General features: G+C 38.2%; 1 protein-coding gene across 8 annotated transcripts in view; it reads left to right on the top strand.

The window, feature by feature from the left end:
• HMCN1 (hemicentin 1) overlaps positions 1-16,246 on the top strand; it is a 677,492-nt gene that overhangs the window by 644,017 nt on the left and 17,229 nt on the right. For all 8 annotated transcript variants that reach the window (XM_074389731.1, XM_074389733.1, XM_074389732.1 and 5 more), the window contains 9 exons: positions 42-191; positions 478-615; positions 1,692-1,813; positions 2,407-2,644; positions 7,263-7,325; positions 8,307-8,426; positions 9,213-9,347; positions 13,657-13,770; positions 14,452-14,577. In XM_074389731.1, the coding sequence (XP_074245832.1) occupies positions 42-191; positions 478-615; positions 1,692-1,813; positions 2,407-2,644; positions 7,263-7,325; positions 8,307-8,426; positions 9,213-9,347; positions 13,657-13,770; positions 14,452-14,577 (1,206 nt within the window). The remainder of the gene's footprint in view (positions 1-41; positions 192-477; positions 616-1,691; positions 1,814-2,406; positions 2,645-7,262; positions 7,326-8,306; positions 8,427-9,212; positions 9,348-13,656; positions 13,771-14,451; positions 14,578-16,246) is intronic.

Below are 16,246 nucleotides of genomic sequence, written 5' to 3'. Positions count from 1 at the left end.
ATTGCATCCTTATCCAGGAATGTTTTTTCTTCCCCCAATAGGTGGGCCCCAGCGAGCCAGAGGAAGTGTCATTGGAAATATTAACGATGTTGAATTTGGAATTGCTTTCCTAAATGCCACAATAACTGATAGCCCTAACTCTGACACTAGAATAATACATGCCAAAATTACCAATGTACCTCGCGGTCTTGGTGAGTCTTTGCTTATAGAAGTTGTTCATAAGCCTCTTTTTAAAAACTTATATTATTGTCCATCTTATTACTTCCACTTAAGGTTCTAGAGAATGCTACTCCTGAGTCCTAAGTGTAATAATCCTTAGCTCTATTCCAATGCTAAGCTTTTAAAGATACATGAGGTACTGGTATTTGTTTCTGGTATTCAACATTATTTAGAATTCACCCTTGTGAATAATGTGCTATGACGACAATAAAATAGTAAAAATTTGGCTATCACCTCATTTATCCTTTTTTTCTTTAGGTTCAGCAATGAGAAAGATAGTTTCTATTCTAAATCCCATTTATTGGACAACAGCAAAGGAAATAGGAGAAGCAGTTAATGGCTTTACCCTCACCAATGCAGTCTTCAAAAGAGAAACTCAAGTGGAATTTGCAACTGGTTAGTGTTAGCCGCATTTAATATTCTATTGTTAAAAAGTGATTGCCAAAATTTCTTAACCATTCGTGGTTAAGAGAAATAAATGTTCCCACAGAGAATAATCTGAAACCTTTGGATGCAACCTTATCATAAGTGATAAAAAGCAATTTCATATTTTCCTGTAAACTTGCAGTAGCATAAGATCGTAAGAGGCCATGTATTCTCAAGCAGTAATTTTTATACCCTAAAAGTTTTTCTCCTCTCCTCTTTGCTTCTCTTTTAAAAAAAATATTTTCTCTTTAACTCCTGTAAAGAACTTGATAGACCCTCACTCTAAAACCAAGACAGAATAGTGTCCTTAGATAATCCACGTTTATATTGGCGGTGACCTAGAGGCCAATGTAAATGTGGATTATGAGTTAAAGAAGGAAAATGAGTTACTGTCACTAAAGACCTTTGTCTTTAAACCAAGATTCAATTAGGATACTTTATAGCAATTCTTTATGAAAAAGAGAGACCTAAAAACAAGCACACCTAACGACTTTCCCCTATCCCTAGTCTTAGGGAGTATGAGTTAGCTATTCATGACCTTTTCCATGTGCACACAGATGTTTAGAGAGCTCCATTTCAAGCTTTTTCACAGTTGGTCAGCCTCAATAGCAGTGACCTTTAAGGAAGAAGGGCTTATCTTTAATCGGCATTTGATCAGTGGAGAAGACAAGTGGATCTTTTCATCCACTTACTGAGATGTCCTTTGCTACTTTTTGAAGCATCAGAAAGAACAAAGCACTGTGACCAGACTAGTGGTTCTTGCCAGTCACAGATAATTCATTTTTATAAGGCTCCTTTGTCATGACCTGTGAATTTAAAAGATAAAATGCATGTAACCTTATGCTACATTTTTGCTACATAAAAAAACTTAATCCAGTAAACGTAACTCTTTAATCAGGATGCTAAGTGCTAATTCAGATATCATCTGTACTTACTCACGTTTGAACTCCAGTAACATAGCTAAACTAGCGTGTAAGGTAAATCTGCTCTGTGCTTACGCAGACCATATATTTTTTGCTGTCAAAATGAATGCACTGTAATTCCAGGAGAAATCTTGCGGATGACTCATATTGCCCGGGGCTTGGATTCTGATGGTGCTTTGCTGCTAGATGTTGTTGTGAGTGGCTACGTCCTACAGCTTCAGACACCTGCTGAAGTCACTGTAAAGGTAAAATGCCAGGATAACTTGTCTTTGCTGCTTGTTAGAGTAATGATGAGTATGAGTCAAAGGTCCACAGAATGAGTGGATAACTTGTTCATTTTGTTGGGGAAATGTCCAAACTACTGAGGTTATAATAACGATCTGATTTTTGTTTAAAAATCTTCAGGGACAAGTTTTTACAAACTCTCTTAGTGGTTTTACTACCCTCCTTAGACCAATATCAAATACTTGATGTAAGATATTTAATTTTCTTTAGACAAAGAGGGTAGTAATCCTTACATAAGCATTTTTGTGTATCATCCCTAAAATATTTCAAAGATGAAAGGATAGCAATTGCTCTTTCCCATCTTTGTTCATGACCTACAACTTTGAGTCTCTTATTAAACTGAAATTTATGACAGTAAAACTATGAAACTATGTTATAATTAAAGAGTTCAAACTTTGTTACTTCCTGAACACTACTGCACAGTTATCATGAGAGTGTATTTTCAGCCCCTAATCCTTTTTCCCCCTCATTCTGCATTTCACGGTCCCCTTAAGAGGACCCAAAAAAATAGCAGGAGCCATACTGATCCTCGAATCCGTATTGTTCTCCTTAGGATTACACAGAGGACTACATTCAGACAGGTCCTGGGCAGCTGTACGCCTTCTCAACCCGGCTGTTCACCATTGATGGCATCAGCATCCCATACACATGGAACCACACCGTATTCTATGATCAGGCACGGGGAACAATGCCTTTCTTGGTTGAAACACTTCATGCATCCTCTGTGGAATCTGACTATAACCAGTTAGAAGAGACACTGAGTTTTAAAATTCATGCTTCAATATCCAAAGGTAATTTGATTCAAGGAAAATCTCTATTTGTATGCCATCTAGTCATTCTAAAGGGTAAAAAAAAAATTCAAAATAAGGCCATTGAGGCCTACATCTTACATGATGGTATCAGGATTTTCATGTGTGGTGTTCAGTAAAGCCCTCTGAAAAAGCCAACCCATGTGGAGTTCCACTACATTTATTTTACTATTATGCTTCTTCATACTACACATTGGGGTTGCTGTTCTATTCTATATGTGCAGAGAGGGTTAAAAACACATAATGTGTCCAAATGACTTTTCTTCAAATAATAAAGTCCATTTGTTGTTTTGAATTTAATGGTTATCAGGAAATTTTTTAAATTCCTGAAACATAATGCAAAGGTATGTCTTAACCTAGTCAAAAAGACTTTCTACATTTTAAAGGCAGCTTTTTAAAACCGTGCAGCAATAATCAGGATTCCAACTGTCATTTCTTGTTCCTAGAAGCTCTAATTTTTGAACTGCTTTTCATTTTCTAAACACGGTTCTGCAACCCTTGATCTAAGCAGTCCGTCTCTGCTGTGTGGTTCGTTGATGTGTCTGTCTGAGATTCCCTTTTCAGTCATAAGAGCCACCATAGCAATTAACATTCCGTATTCTGTGGCATTTTAATGCTGGGATGATTTTTGCATGTAATCATGTCAGGTATTTAGTGTTTATGTGACTTTAAATATTAGGCTCCCATGAGTTCACTTAAAAGGATTTACACTGACCTGGTGAATGTATTTTCCTGTGTGCCAGCTTTCCTAAAATAGAGCCAAGTAAATTTTAAACATCACTATTTTGTCACGTTTAGCAGATATACTAAAAACTTGTTTTCAGTATTTACTCTTGTTTCCATCAGTCATACTTACGACCATTTTCTTATTCAGCTTGTATCAAACTGCTTCATACAATTTGAGATCACAGTAATCTGAAAGTACGGGCACAGATTTTTTTGAGGTGATCACAGATTCATGAAGTCTCATAGCCAGTGACATACCATTGCCGCCACTACCTCATTTTACTATTGCCATGAACGTCATGCCGCTTGAACAAAAGACATGAACAAAAGACCAGAAAGGAGACTTACATTTTCTTTCCTCAATTATGCCTGCTCTTCAAATCTAATTTCTGTTTCTACTTTTTTCAATACTCTATCTAATTAAAAAAAGATAACTGGGCACAAATAAGTGAATTTCTACCATCTGGAACTAGATGAATTAAAATGATTTCTGAAAAGTCACGTACACTTTAACTTTTTCCAAGCCTAAAACCGCTTAAAGGTCTTTAAGTGTGTTTGTTAGGGCAACCAAGTCCCATAATATAAAGAAGCGCACTGTATGACCTTTTAAGACCCCTTACTACCCTTAGACACTGTGACTCCATGAATTACATCCGATATGTGTGTGTCATGGTTATTGACATCGTTCTTGTACATTTTAAGAACCGTGTACTTACAGTTTGTTTTTGAGCAACCATTAGGGGGCAAGCTTGCATTCCTGGTAGCTCAACTAGCAAACTGTGTTGGGTCTAGACGAGAGCTAAGTATGGTTACAGTAAAATTAGAAGCTTCTGGAGAGCTTGATGAAAGTTCAGATTTCTGGGTACAAAGATTTTTGGTTTAACAAGTCCGTGGTAGGGGGCCTGGGAGTTTGTACTTTTAGCACAGACTCTAGATGATTCTAATATATGTGGTCTGCAGTCTGGCTTTTGGAAACTACTGGTCGAGAAAACTCACAAATATAAGTAAATCTCTTTAAAATATTTTTACATCTTTAAAATCAAATTAATTTCTTTAAAAAATTGAAAAGTATATATTTTATAAACATCAGAAAGTATCAAAAATTATAAAGGAAAATATAAATTTAACTACAAATTGTTAAAATTTCTTCATGGGGAAGAAAAAAGTGAAATGAGAAAGTAAAATATCCACCAAGAAAAAAATACTAGCATAACATGTTATTGACAACCATGATCAACCTTAATACATACAAAGGTGCTTTAAAATCAGAAAGGGGCAAATACCCTCACTAGAAAAAGGCATAAAGGAAATTCACAAAAGAGTAAGTAATGACAAATGAATGTGAAGAAACTGTTTACCCTCATTAATAAGCAGGGAAATGTAAATTAAATCAGTGAGTTATCATTTTCTGACTAGAACAAGGGTGACGACTGCCCAGTATTACAGAGGTATGGAGAAATGAACACCCTTACACACTGCTGGCAGGAGGATTAATTGGTTCAACATTTCTGGAAGGCAGTGTGTATCCAATAGCCTTTCAAATGTTCATATCTTTTCAGTTATCTCATTCTGGGAGTCTGTCCTATGAAAACCACAGAAATAGCCAAAGATGAATGCTTAGGAAGTTGTATCCAGTGTTATTTACAAGAGAAAAATAATAAATATCCTCAAAGGAGGAAACAAATATGTAAGTTATGGCACAGCTATCTAATAATCACTTAAATAATCAGTCAAATTGTTAAGAAATATTTGGCTCATTTATTCATTTAACAAATATTTGTTGAGTGCCTACTGTGTACTAATCATCATTCCAGGTGTTGACAGCCTCACTGTAAACAAGTAACAAAGGGGAATGTTCATGACAATAATAATTGAAAAACACTGTACAATATGAGCCAAACCTGGGTTACCCACACCTGGGCGATTATAAGAAAATCTTTACACTGGTTCAACACAGATTCTCAGGTTTCTTTCTTTCCAATTCTAAGAGGAGTGGGAACAAGAGAATCTATGTTTTTAATAGGACTTCCACATGATTTTTATAACTAGTAAACCTTGGCAATGATCAGTCTGTATGTCCTAATTTAATTTTTAAGTATGTGTTCATAAAATTGACTGGAAGGAAAAACATCAAAATCTTGTTCCATGTCACAAGACTATGGGAATTTTATACTTTTCCAAGTTTCTATTATCATACATTATTATAAACAAATAATTTAATTGCCTTTTACTATCTTGAAATAAAATTGTAACAGTTCAAAATAACACTTTATAATATGAAATTTAAAAGAAAATAATTCATAATAACATTTTCATATGGAAATCTTTGGACGAAAAGAAGTAGTTGTATATTCAAACATATCTGCTGAATCCTAGTATGATTATTTTGGAAACATGAAGTAATGCTCTGAATGAAACAGGACAATCAGCCATCAATTCATATGCAAGTTGCATTCCTAGAAAATTCACTGTATATTCCACTCATGAAAAATGCTTAATATATGGCAGACACATTCAAGCTTAGCTAATTTCAGCTTTCTCACTTTCGTGAAAGTCTCACAAGGCAAGGGACCAGCCACCATCTCGCAGGACTGTCTCACACATCGCGACACTGTAAAACCTGCCACCGGACCTGTCCCACTCACTAAATTTTAATAGTCTTATCATCATGGCAACCAAAGTAGCTCCCAAAAAACTTCCCAAATTCCACCTAAGAGAAGACGTCTCCCCTATTTAGAACCAAAAATCTAAAGCTACTATCAGGTAATTATTAGGTTTACATGACATGTTTTTCCACAGTCATGTCCCCAGGACAGTGTCCCACACAACATACGTGGTTGGATTAAAGAATGTACGAACAAATAACTAAGTGGAGACTGAATTGTGACATACACACACACAGTAACCATGCAGTGATCACTTAGCAATATGCCCTAGAAGTTTCTGTCCCATCTGTCTCAGTACCACCCCCTGCATGAGCAGGAAGACTTGGATGCTCTCAGGAAAGAAGTTTCTTAACTAACCTGTTCTTGTTCGCTTTTTTGTTTCTACATCTAACTTAAGTCTTTTCTGTCACAATTTGACTGGTTCCCTTTATTTTGACTACATGGAGAGGGAAACACTCAGTCACACGTGGGGGATTTTGACCCCAGTGTTCAGTGTTGCAAATGGAGGAGATCCACAAAAGACGGGAGTTTCTTCACCGTTTCTATTTTTCACTGGCACAAATTATTTTAAATCACTTGAAAAACAGCATTTCTCATTCTAGAGCAAAACAGAGTAGTAGTGGCTGGAAGAATAGGACTTTGTTCGTGGTAATGCCTGGCATACACAGTTATCGTGGACCATTTTTAGTTATCACAGAGTAATTTTATTTAATGTTTATTGATGTAAACAACTGACACAGGAAATGCGTTTCCAGTGGCAGCTTGTCAACAATCTCTGGACTGTGATTCGTGTACTTCTTGGTTGAAAAACTGGAAAAATTTTTCATGCCTGCTTATTTTCACCTACTGCATTTTTGCATGTGTCTCATCTTTGGCATATCTTCCCAGAGAAGATGGTACTGGAAAGAAACAGGGGCAGCCAAGGCGGGTGGATCACGAGGTCAAGAGATCGAGACCATCCTGGTCAACATGGTGAAACCCTGTCTCTACTAAAAATACAAAAAATTAGCAGGGCATGGTGGTGCGTGCCTGTAATCCCAGCTACTCGGGAGGCTGAGGCAGGAGAATTGCCTGAACCCAGGAGGCGGAGGTTGCGGTGAGCCGAGATCGCGCCATTGCACTCCAGCCTGGGTAACAAGAGTGAAACTCCGTCTCAAAGAAAAAAAAAAAAAAACAAACCATTAACTTTACTTTTCTCTCTGTGATAGGAGATCGCAGTAATCAGTGCCCCTCTGGGTTTACCTTAGACCCAGTTGGACCTTTTTGCACTGGTAAGTACAGAAATAAATAAAGGGTTTTCTTTTAACAAAAACTCAATATTAGGTAGCATTTAATGGATATGTACTGCCCTTTCCCTAGGTTTTTAATCATCACAAAAGTTCTATAAACATCCCATTTGACAGTTGAGGAAACTGAGACGTAGAGAAGTCAAACTAGCAAAAATCACTCAGCATCAAGTGGCAGAGTTACATCTGAATTTAAGTTAATTGCAAAGCCCATGTTCTCTGAATGTGGCCACAGCCAGCTGTGTCAGCGACAATGACTAAGCATAGATGTGGAGTAAGCAGACAGGCAACACTGTACTTCATCTGACGGCTTGACCACCATGACTGCGAGAGAGCCACCTCCAATGCTAAGTCACCTAACCCTAAAATTCATCATAGGACAGGCAGGACTGTGGGCCTAGGACTAATGACTAAACCAATTTTATCCCACTGACGTGCCAGTACAAGAAAGGTACAGATGAGTTAACCACTGAGTAAATGGCTTGGGGAGCTTACATTTACAAACACAGTGCTTTTCTTTCACTGGTAGGCAATATAATGTAGTCTTGTGATAAATAGGTGGTCTTTTGACTGCCCAGGTTCAAATCCCAGCTCTGCCAATAATGACCTACATGACCTAAAGCAATGTATGTAACTTCTTTGTTCCTCAGTTTTGTTCTGCGAAATGAGGATGGTAATAAAATACTGATCTCCTAGGAATTCTGTGATGAAAGAGTAAAGGCAGGTAAAAAGCATTGGGAGCACAGATGATGTGTTTTAGGATATAATCTAAGCATCTATTCACTATCAAGGATAACTCATATGCCTTATTATTTAGTGAATATATTTTGTGGCACTTAAAGCATTTTCTGTTATATTTGATTCAACTCATTGGCCTCTATAAGCAATTATTTTTACTGGCTTCACTAACTCCCAGAGAGTAGGGAGCTTACATGCCTATTTGGGCCTTTTTATTTCTTCTTTCAGATGAGGATGAGTGTGCAGCGGGGAATCCCTGCTCCCACACCTGCCACAATGCCGTGGGGACCTACTACTGCTCCTGCCCTCAAGGTCTCACCATAGCTGCCGATGGAAGAACCTGCCAGGGTATTCGCAAATCTCATAGACACATTTAAGCATGGGGTCCAGGCAATCTTTGACCTAGAGAAAGGGATAGACCCATTCTCTTCTTCCCTACTGCTTCTGCCCACGCCTTGGCAACAGAGAGGGCCTCGATTGGGCTGAGAAAGTAAGAAGGTGGGAACGCTGCATGTGCACTGCTTGCACGTGGGGCACTCTCAAGGCAGGGATATCTGGAGGATCTCACTCAAGATCTCGGAAGGGAGAAGTCACTTCTTTTTTGTTTGGGTTTTTTTGGGACAGAGTTTCGCCCTTGTTGCCCAGGCCTGAGCGCAATGACACGATCTTGGCTCACCGCAACCTCTGGCTCTCAGGTTCAAGCAATTCTCCTGCCTCAGCCTCCCAAGTAGCTGGGATTATGGGCATGCACCACCACCATTTTTAGTAGAGACGGGTTTCTCCATTTGGGTCAGGCTGGTCTCCAACTCCCGACCTCAGGTGATCCACCTTCCTCGGCCTCCCAAAGTACTGGGATTACACGTGTGAGCCACCATGTCCAGCCCGACGTAAATTCTTAAAAGCCACCTAATTTATAAGTGCCCTAATTAATCAGCCAGCCTATGAAGATATTCATCACACCATGCTGCTGAGTTGGTCAGCTATATAGCCTACCTGAAGTGACTCAGCCAAAAACTTCAGTCCTTCTTGATCTTTCAAGTATCCTTCATTGCTTTTGGTTTCCCTATTTCACAGCAGGTTCTTAGGTTGGGTGTTCTTCAGCTCACCTTGGTTGAATGATTCCCTCTGTTGCAGATATTGATGAGTGTGCTTTGGGTAGGCACACCTGCCACGCTGGTCAGGACTGTGACAATACGATTGGATCCTATCGCTGTGTGGTCCATTGTGGAACTGGCCTTCGAAGAACCTCTGATGGTCTGAGTTGTCAAGGTATAAAAATGGGGGACTTTTATGTTTATGACAGTAAGAATGAGACCCTCTTTTGACTCCTTGAAAGTTGACTTTCTCAGAAACTCCAAGAGGAAGGGACCACTTAAAAGGTAGAGAGTGAGGAGTTAGTTATCCAGCCAGTGAGACTCCTGTGTCTCTCGAGAACGTAAACCTGAGCTTCCTTTTACATGTTTTATAAGTTGAGCTTCTGGATAAGCTCTTATTCAGATTTATTCCACAGCCATTTTAAATATGAATAGCACAGTGGTTTTCGGTGACCATTTGCCTGTTGGCATTTGAGAGAGGAGATCATACTGCACAGTCCAATAGAATCTATTTCATAAAATTCCATTGCGTAAGACTTCCAGAATGTTGAAGGATATTTTTAATAGACTGTTTTTTAGAGCAGTTTCAGGTTAACAGAAAAATTGAGCAGAAAAGACATAGATTCCCATGTAACTCCTTCCCTCCACACACAGCCTTCCTCACTATCAACATGTTAAGCCAGGGCAGTACATGTGTTACAGTCAATCACCCTACACTGACACATCATTATCACCCAGACTCTAGCTTAGATTAAGCTTCTCTTGGTGTTACACATTCTAGGAGTTTGCAAAAATGTATAATGACATGTATCCACCTGATAGTGTGGTACAGAATAGTTCATTGCCCTCAAAATTCTCTGTTCTTCACGAATTCGTTTCTGTTTCCTTCAACCTCTGGCAATCACTGATCTCGTTACTGTCTTCATGGTTTTGCCTTTTCCAGAATGTCACATAGTTGGGATTATACATTGTGTAGATTTTTCAGATTGGATTCTTTCACATAGTACCATTTAAGATTCCTCCACTTCTTTTCATGGCTTGATAGTTCATTTCTTTTCATTGCTGAGTAATAAATATTCCATTGTCTAGACACAGAACAGTTTATCTACCTAGCAAAGGACATCTTAGTTGCCTCCAGGTTTTTGGAAAATATAAATAAAGCTACTATCAGGATTTTTCATAGAGGAAAAGATAGTAGATCCAAAACTGACTGTCTACCAATAGCAGAATAAATGAAGCATGGTACATCTACACCATGAACCACTGTGCAGCCATGAGAAAAATCCAGACATAAGAAGGTATGTGTAATTTTGCAGAAACGAACATGTAACTGGAAAAACAAACAGTAGCCAAAGGAAAAAGGAAATGGATCTATATACTTAGGTGGAGAGATTTATGTGAACGCAGAAGAAATATATTATTCATACTATCTTGTTAATGTTTGTCTTTGGTGTACAAGAAGGGTAGAAAGGGAGAAGGGAGCCCAAGCAAAGAATGAGGAAGAAGAAAAAAAAACTACACTAAGAAAAATCTTTTAAAAGTATATGATCACTGTCAGGCACAGTGGGTCACACCTGTAATCCCAGCTACTTGGAAGGCTGAGGCAGAATTGCCTGAACCCTGAAGGCAGAGGTTACAGTGAGCTGAGATCATGCCATTGCACTCCAGCCTGGGTGACAGAGACTCCATCTCAAAAAAGAGTGCATGATCACATCTGTGCTTATGTAAGTTAACACATTGTAGATTTTGAGAGGCTAAGTTAAAAGATCCAAAACAGGAAACATGTGCAAAATAACAGACACTGGCAATCTAGAGGTCTGGAATGTAAGGTGAGGAAGTGAAGAGCCGAACTAAGATGGTTTTCCTTTTGAAGGGCTTGGAATATAACAAGAGAGAAGTGACAGGAGCTTGAGATGAGTATGGACCTGAGAGGGAGGATCTGGTTATGAGAGGAAAACATGACTACAGGAAGGAAGAGCTTTATATCTACAGGTTTATTGGAAAGATGACTATAAGAAGGAAGAACTTTTATTATTTATTTTTATAATTTTAAGTTCTGAGATACATGTGCAGAACGTGCAGGTTTGTTACATAGGATACACGTGCCATGGTGGTTTGCTGCACCCATCAACCCACCACCTACATTAGGTATTTCTCCTAATGTTATCCCTCCCCTAACCCCCACACCCCCCTGACAGGCCCTGGTGTGTGATGTTCCCCTCCATGTGTTCTCATTGTTCAACTCCCACTTAAGAGTGAGTACATGCAGTGTTTGGTTTTCTGTTGCTGTGTTAGTTTGCTGAGAATGATGATTTTCAGCTTTATTCATGTCCCTGCAAAGGACATGAACTCATCCTTTTTTATGGCGGCATAGTATTCCATGGTGTATATGTGCCACATTTTATGCGAAGGACCTCTACAAGGAGAACTGCAAACCACTGCTCAAGGAAGTAAGAGAGGACACAAACAAATGGAAAAACATCCCATGCTCATGGATAGGAAGAATCAATAGTATGAAAATGGCCATACTTCCCAAGGTAATTTATAGATTCATTGCTATCCCCATCAGGCTACCATTGACTTTCTTCACAGAATTAGAAAAAAAACATTACTTTAAATTTCATATGGAACCAAAAAAAGAGCCCATCTAGCCAAGACAATACCAAGCAGAAAGAACAAAGCTAGAGGCATCATGCTACCTGACTTCAAACTATACTACAAGGCTACAGTAACCAAAACAGCACTGTACTGGTACCAAAACAGATATATAGACCAATGGAACAGAACAAAGGCCTCAGAAATAATGCCACACATCTACAACCATTGTATCTTTGACAAACCTGACAAAAGCAAGCAATGGGGAAAGGATTCCCTATTTAATAGTGTCGTGAAAACTGGCTAGCCATATGCAGAAAACTAAAACTGGATCCCCTTCCTTAAACAAAAATTAACTCAAGATGGATCAAAGACTTGAATATAAGACCTAAAACCATAAAAACACTAGAAGAAAATCTAGGCAATACCATTCAGGACATAGATCTGGGCAAAGACATCATGACTAAAACACCAAAAGTAACGGCAACAAAAGCCAAAATTGACAGATGGGATCTAATTAAACTAAAGAGCTTCTGCACAGCAAAAGAAACTGTCATCAGAGTAAACAGACCACCTACAGAATGGGAGAAAATTTTTGCAATCTATCCATCTGACAAAGGGCTAATATGCAGAATCTACAAGGAACTTAAATTTACCAGAAAAAAAAAAAAAACAAAACATCAAAAAGTGGGTGAAGGATATGAACAGACACTTATCAAAAGAAGACATTTGTGTAGCCAACAAACATATGAAAAAGAGCTCATCATCACTGGTCATTAGAGAAATGCAAATCAAAACCACAATGAGATACCATCTCACGCCAGTTAGAATGGCGATCATTAAAAAGTCAGGAAACAACAGATGCTGGAGAGGATGTAGAGAAACAGGAACACGTTTACACTGTCGGTGGGAGTGTAAAGTATTTCGACCATTGTGGAAGACAGTGTGGGGATTCCTCAAGGATCTAGAACCAGAAATCCCATTTGACCCAGCCATTTCATTATTGGGTATATACCCAAAGGATTATAAATCACTCTACCGTAAAGGAACATGCGCACACGTTTATTACAGCCCTATTCGCAATAGCCAAGACATGGAACCAACCCAAAGGCTCATCTATGATAGATTGCAAGGACTTCTAAAATGCATAGGAGGAGGGAATGATTGATGGACCACAGTCCTCATCTTAGTGAGGAAGGGGAAGATGCGCTGCAGAGCTCAAAAGCTGAAATAGAGGGACTTTTCTTCAGTGGGAGAAGAGGGCTTTCTTCCTCTGGGACTGGAGGGAAGGAAAGGAAAGAAAGTACAAAACCACAGGCAAGTGCCCAAGAATCTGAGGAGTTCATGCCTGCACACTCTCTTTGCTACACTGTGACCCAGATGGTGTTTGGGAAGTACAAGTTTGCAGTGACTGCAGATGAGGAGAAATGCTGATGTTAACGCAGTCAGGCACAAGGTGATAAAGATCTGCACCAAGCTAATAGCAGCAAGAAAGGGGAAGAAAGGTCAGTTGCAAAAGACCTTAGTGTTGTTGGGGTTTTTTCCTCTGTCTTCAGTCTCCCAGTCTGTCAGTAACATTCCAGGACTGAAACTTCCTAGAAACAGGAGTGAGAGCCATATGGCAAAACACTTAAAGTAGAGAAGTGTTTCGTTGACATAGTTCTGTATCATTAGCAGATGTCTACTTTTAAGAGTCTTGAAGAGAGATACCCTATCCAGCAATTAATTACATCAAGTATTTAGCAGATCACATGAGTGCAAATATGTTGGATAGGTTTTAGAGAAGATCTTAAATGTAATGACCAAGATCATTAAAAGGATAAACATTTGGGGTAAATTAACTCAGGTTTCCTAGTAGCATATAATGAAACTTTTATTTTATTTAACAGATATTAATGAATGTCAAGAATCCAGCCCCTGTCACCAGCGCTGTTTCAATGTCATAGGAAGTTTCCACTGTGGATGTGAACCTGGATATCAGCTCAAAGGCAGAAAATGCATGGGTAAGAAAAGGGCTTTGAATTTAAAGGAATGACACTTTTATAACTTCTTAATGATGTCTGATCTAAATGCATAAGCTGTGTCTTGGTACTGAGTCACATATAGGATATCAAGCATGCATCATGTATGTAATCCATGCAAAACAAAAATGAAGACAAATGCTATGTTTTATGAGTTTTTCTAATTACATACCAATTCTTCATAACATTTCCTATTTTTTTTGCAAAAGTATTATATACGTATATGTATACATATACATAGGTGTGAAATTATATACATATATGTATACACTTGTACACTTGTACACATGTACATTTGTATACACACATGTATATATAAGTTAATATAGTGTATATTTTATTTTTCTAGGAGGAGGAAATGGTTGGTATGGCTATCTGCTCTGTGAAGCAATGTTTTGTTTTTGTTTTTGATTTTTATTCTGTTTTAAAGTGTGTTACATACATTGTTTAATTTAAACACTTTAACCTTATACAATGATTATGCAATGAATATATATATAATATAGGGATGTTTATACATATCATATATATATTCATATATATAATATTCCTAAATCTTATATATATATATATTTTAAATCCCTAAAATCCAAAAGTATGATTTTTCTAGAAAAGTGGAATAAATCATTTTTTCAATCTACATTACTTTGTTCTTTTATCAAGATGTGAATGAGTGTAGACAGAATGTATGCAGACCAGATCAGCACTGTAAGAACACCCGGGGTGGCTATAAGTGCATTGATCTTTGTCCAAATGGAATGACCAAGGCAGAAAACGGAACCTGTATTGGTGAGTGGCTGGCTGTTTCTGTGACTGACATCAGTTTACCATCAACGAGTCAAGTAAGGCATTCATTTTAAAACTAATGATTAGAGTAAATTTACGCTAACAAGGAAATCTTTCTTTTCCGTAAGTACTCCCAACTTCTAGAATAACTGAGCTCAGAGTCCCAGGGTCATGACTATTCCTGGAAATGGAAGCTCGCTATGAAAACCTGTGACCACTTTGAGCTCCCATCAATTAAACATTTGGTTTACATAGTTTAATACCCACAGATACTATCTCACATAATTTCTAACATGAAATTTAGCATATATGTTAATAATTTCATAAAGGGTAAGAAAAATGTTTGTAGAGATTTATTAAAATTCAAAATATAATTATTTTGGTACTACATATTCTTTAACTGTCAAATCCATGACCAAACAAATTATAATTTACCCACAATTTATGCTTTGCCTGTCTATTCTGCATCTGCTGAGTTAGCAGATGTCACATTAATGACCAGACACAAACGTAAATTATATTTCTCCCTACGTTTGTTCTGCGTATGCCGATTCTGTACCAGCCAACCCGAGTTAGCACAGCTAGCAACTGCAGGATTTACAAAAATCAAAGAGTACCATTCCTGATCTCATTCGTGCTAAAAAGAAAACACACAGGAGAAAGAAATAATTTATGGGTTAAATTGGCCTACTGCAGTCCCTCTACTATAACCCCTCTCCAAAACAAAACAAACCAAACAAACAAACAAACAAAAAACCAAAAATCTACAATGCAAGATGAATGAAACACCATAAAGAAGGACAAATTTGCACAAGAATATCCAAGAGAGTGACTGTATCCAATTGGAGTCACTAGGAAGGAGGCTGTGGAGATGATCACGTTTAAATACAGGTTTGGATGGAATGTTATTAGATGGAGGAGAGAAAGGAAAACAAGAAACGCGTGCACTGGAGGGGAAGAGCTGAACTTGGGATACAGTGTTAAAACTCGTTGTTCCTTCTTGACACCTATCTAAACTTGGCTAAGTCTTACGATCACACAGAAATTTGAGTTTAAGTTTCTCATTGTAAAAATAGCACAGTTTTTCTTTAAAAACAACCAATTCTAAAATATTAATAAAATTATAGTGTATCTTGAATTTGTTTCAAAACAGTATGATAGGGTTGTGGGGTATAGATATAGATGAAGGAGTATCAGCCATTGGTTGATAGTTGTTAAGTGCATGGTGGTTTAGTATAATTTATAAAAACAACTGGTGGCCGGGCGCGGTGGCTCAAGCCTGTAATCCCAGCACTTTGGGAGGCCGAGGCGGGTGGATCACGAGGTCAAGAGATCGAGACCATCCTGGTCAACATGGTGAAACCCCGTCTCTACTAAAGATACAAAAATTAGCTGGGCGTGGTGGCGCGTGCCTGTAGTCCCAGCTACTAGGGAGGCTGAGGCAGGAGAATTGCTTGAACCCAGGGGGCGGAGGTTGCGGTGAGCCGAGATCGTGCCATTGCACTCCAGCCTGGGTAACAAGAGCGAAACCCCGTCTCAAAAAAAAAAAAAAAAAAAAAAAAAAAAAAAAAAAAAAAAAAAAACTGGTGATGGGAATTGATGTATCAGATTTCAAAGATTTGTTTCAGCTCTCACACTATATAGGTCAGTACTTTCCTCATCTTTTACGAGG

This window comes from Saimiri boliviensis, chromosome 19 (genome assembly GCF_048565385.1).
Source record: "Saimiri boliviensis isolate mSaiBol1 chromosome 19, mSaiBol1.pri, whole genome shotgun sequence".
Classification (NCBI taxonomy): domain Eukaryota; kingdom Metazoa; phylum Chordata; class Mammalia; order Primates; family Cebidae; genus Saimiri; species Saimiri boliviensis.
This window is presented reverse-complemented; position numbering and strand designations above follow the sequence as displayed.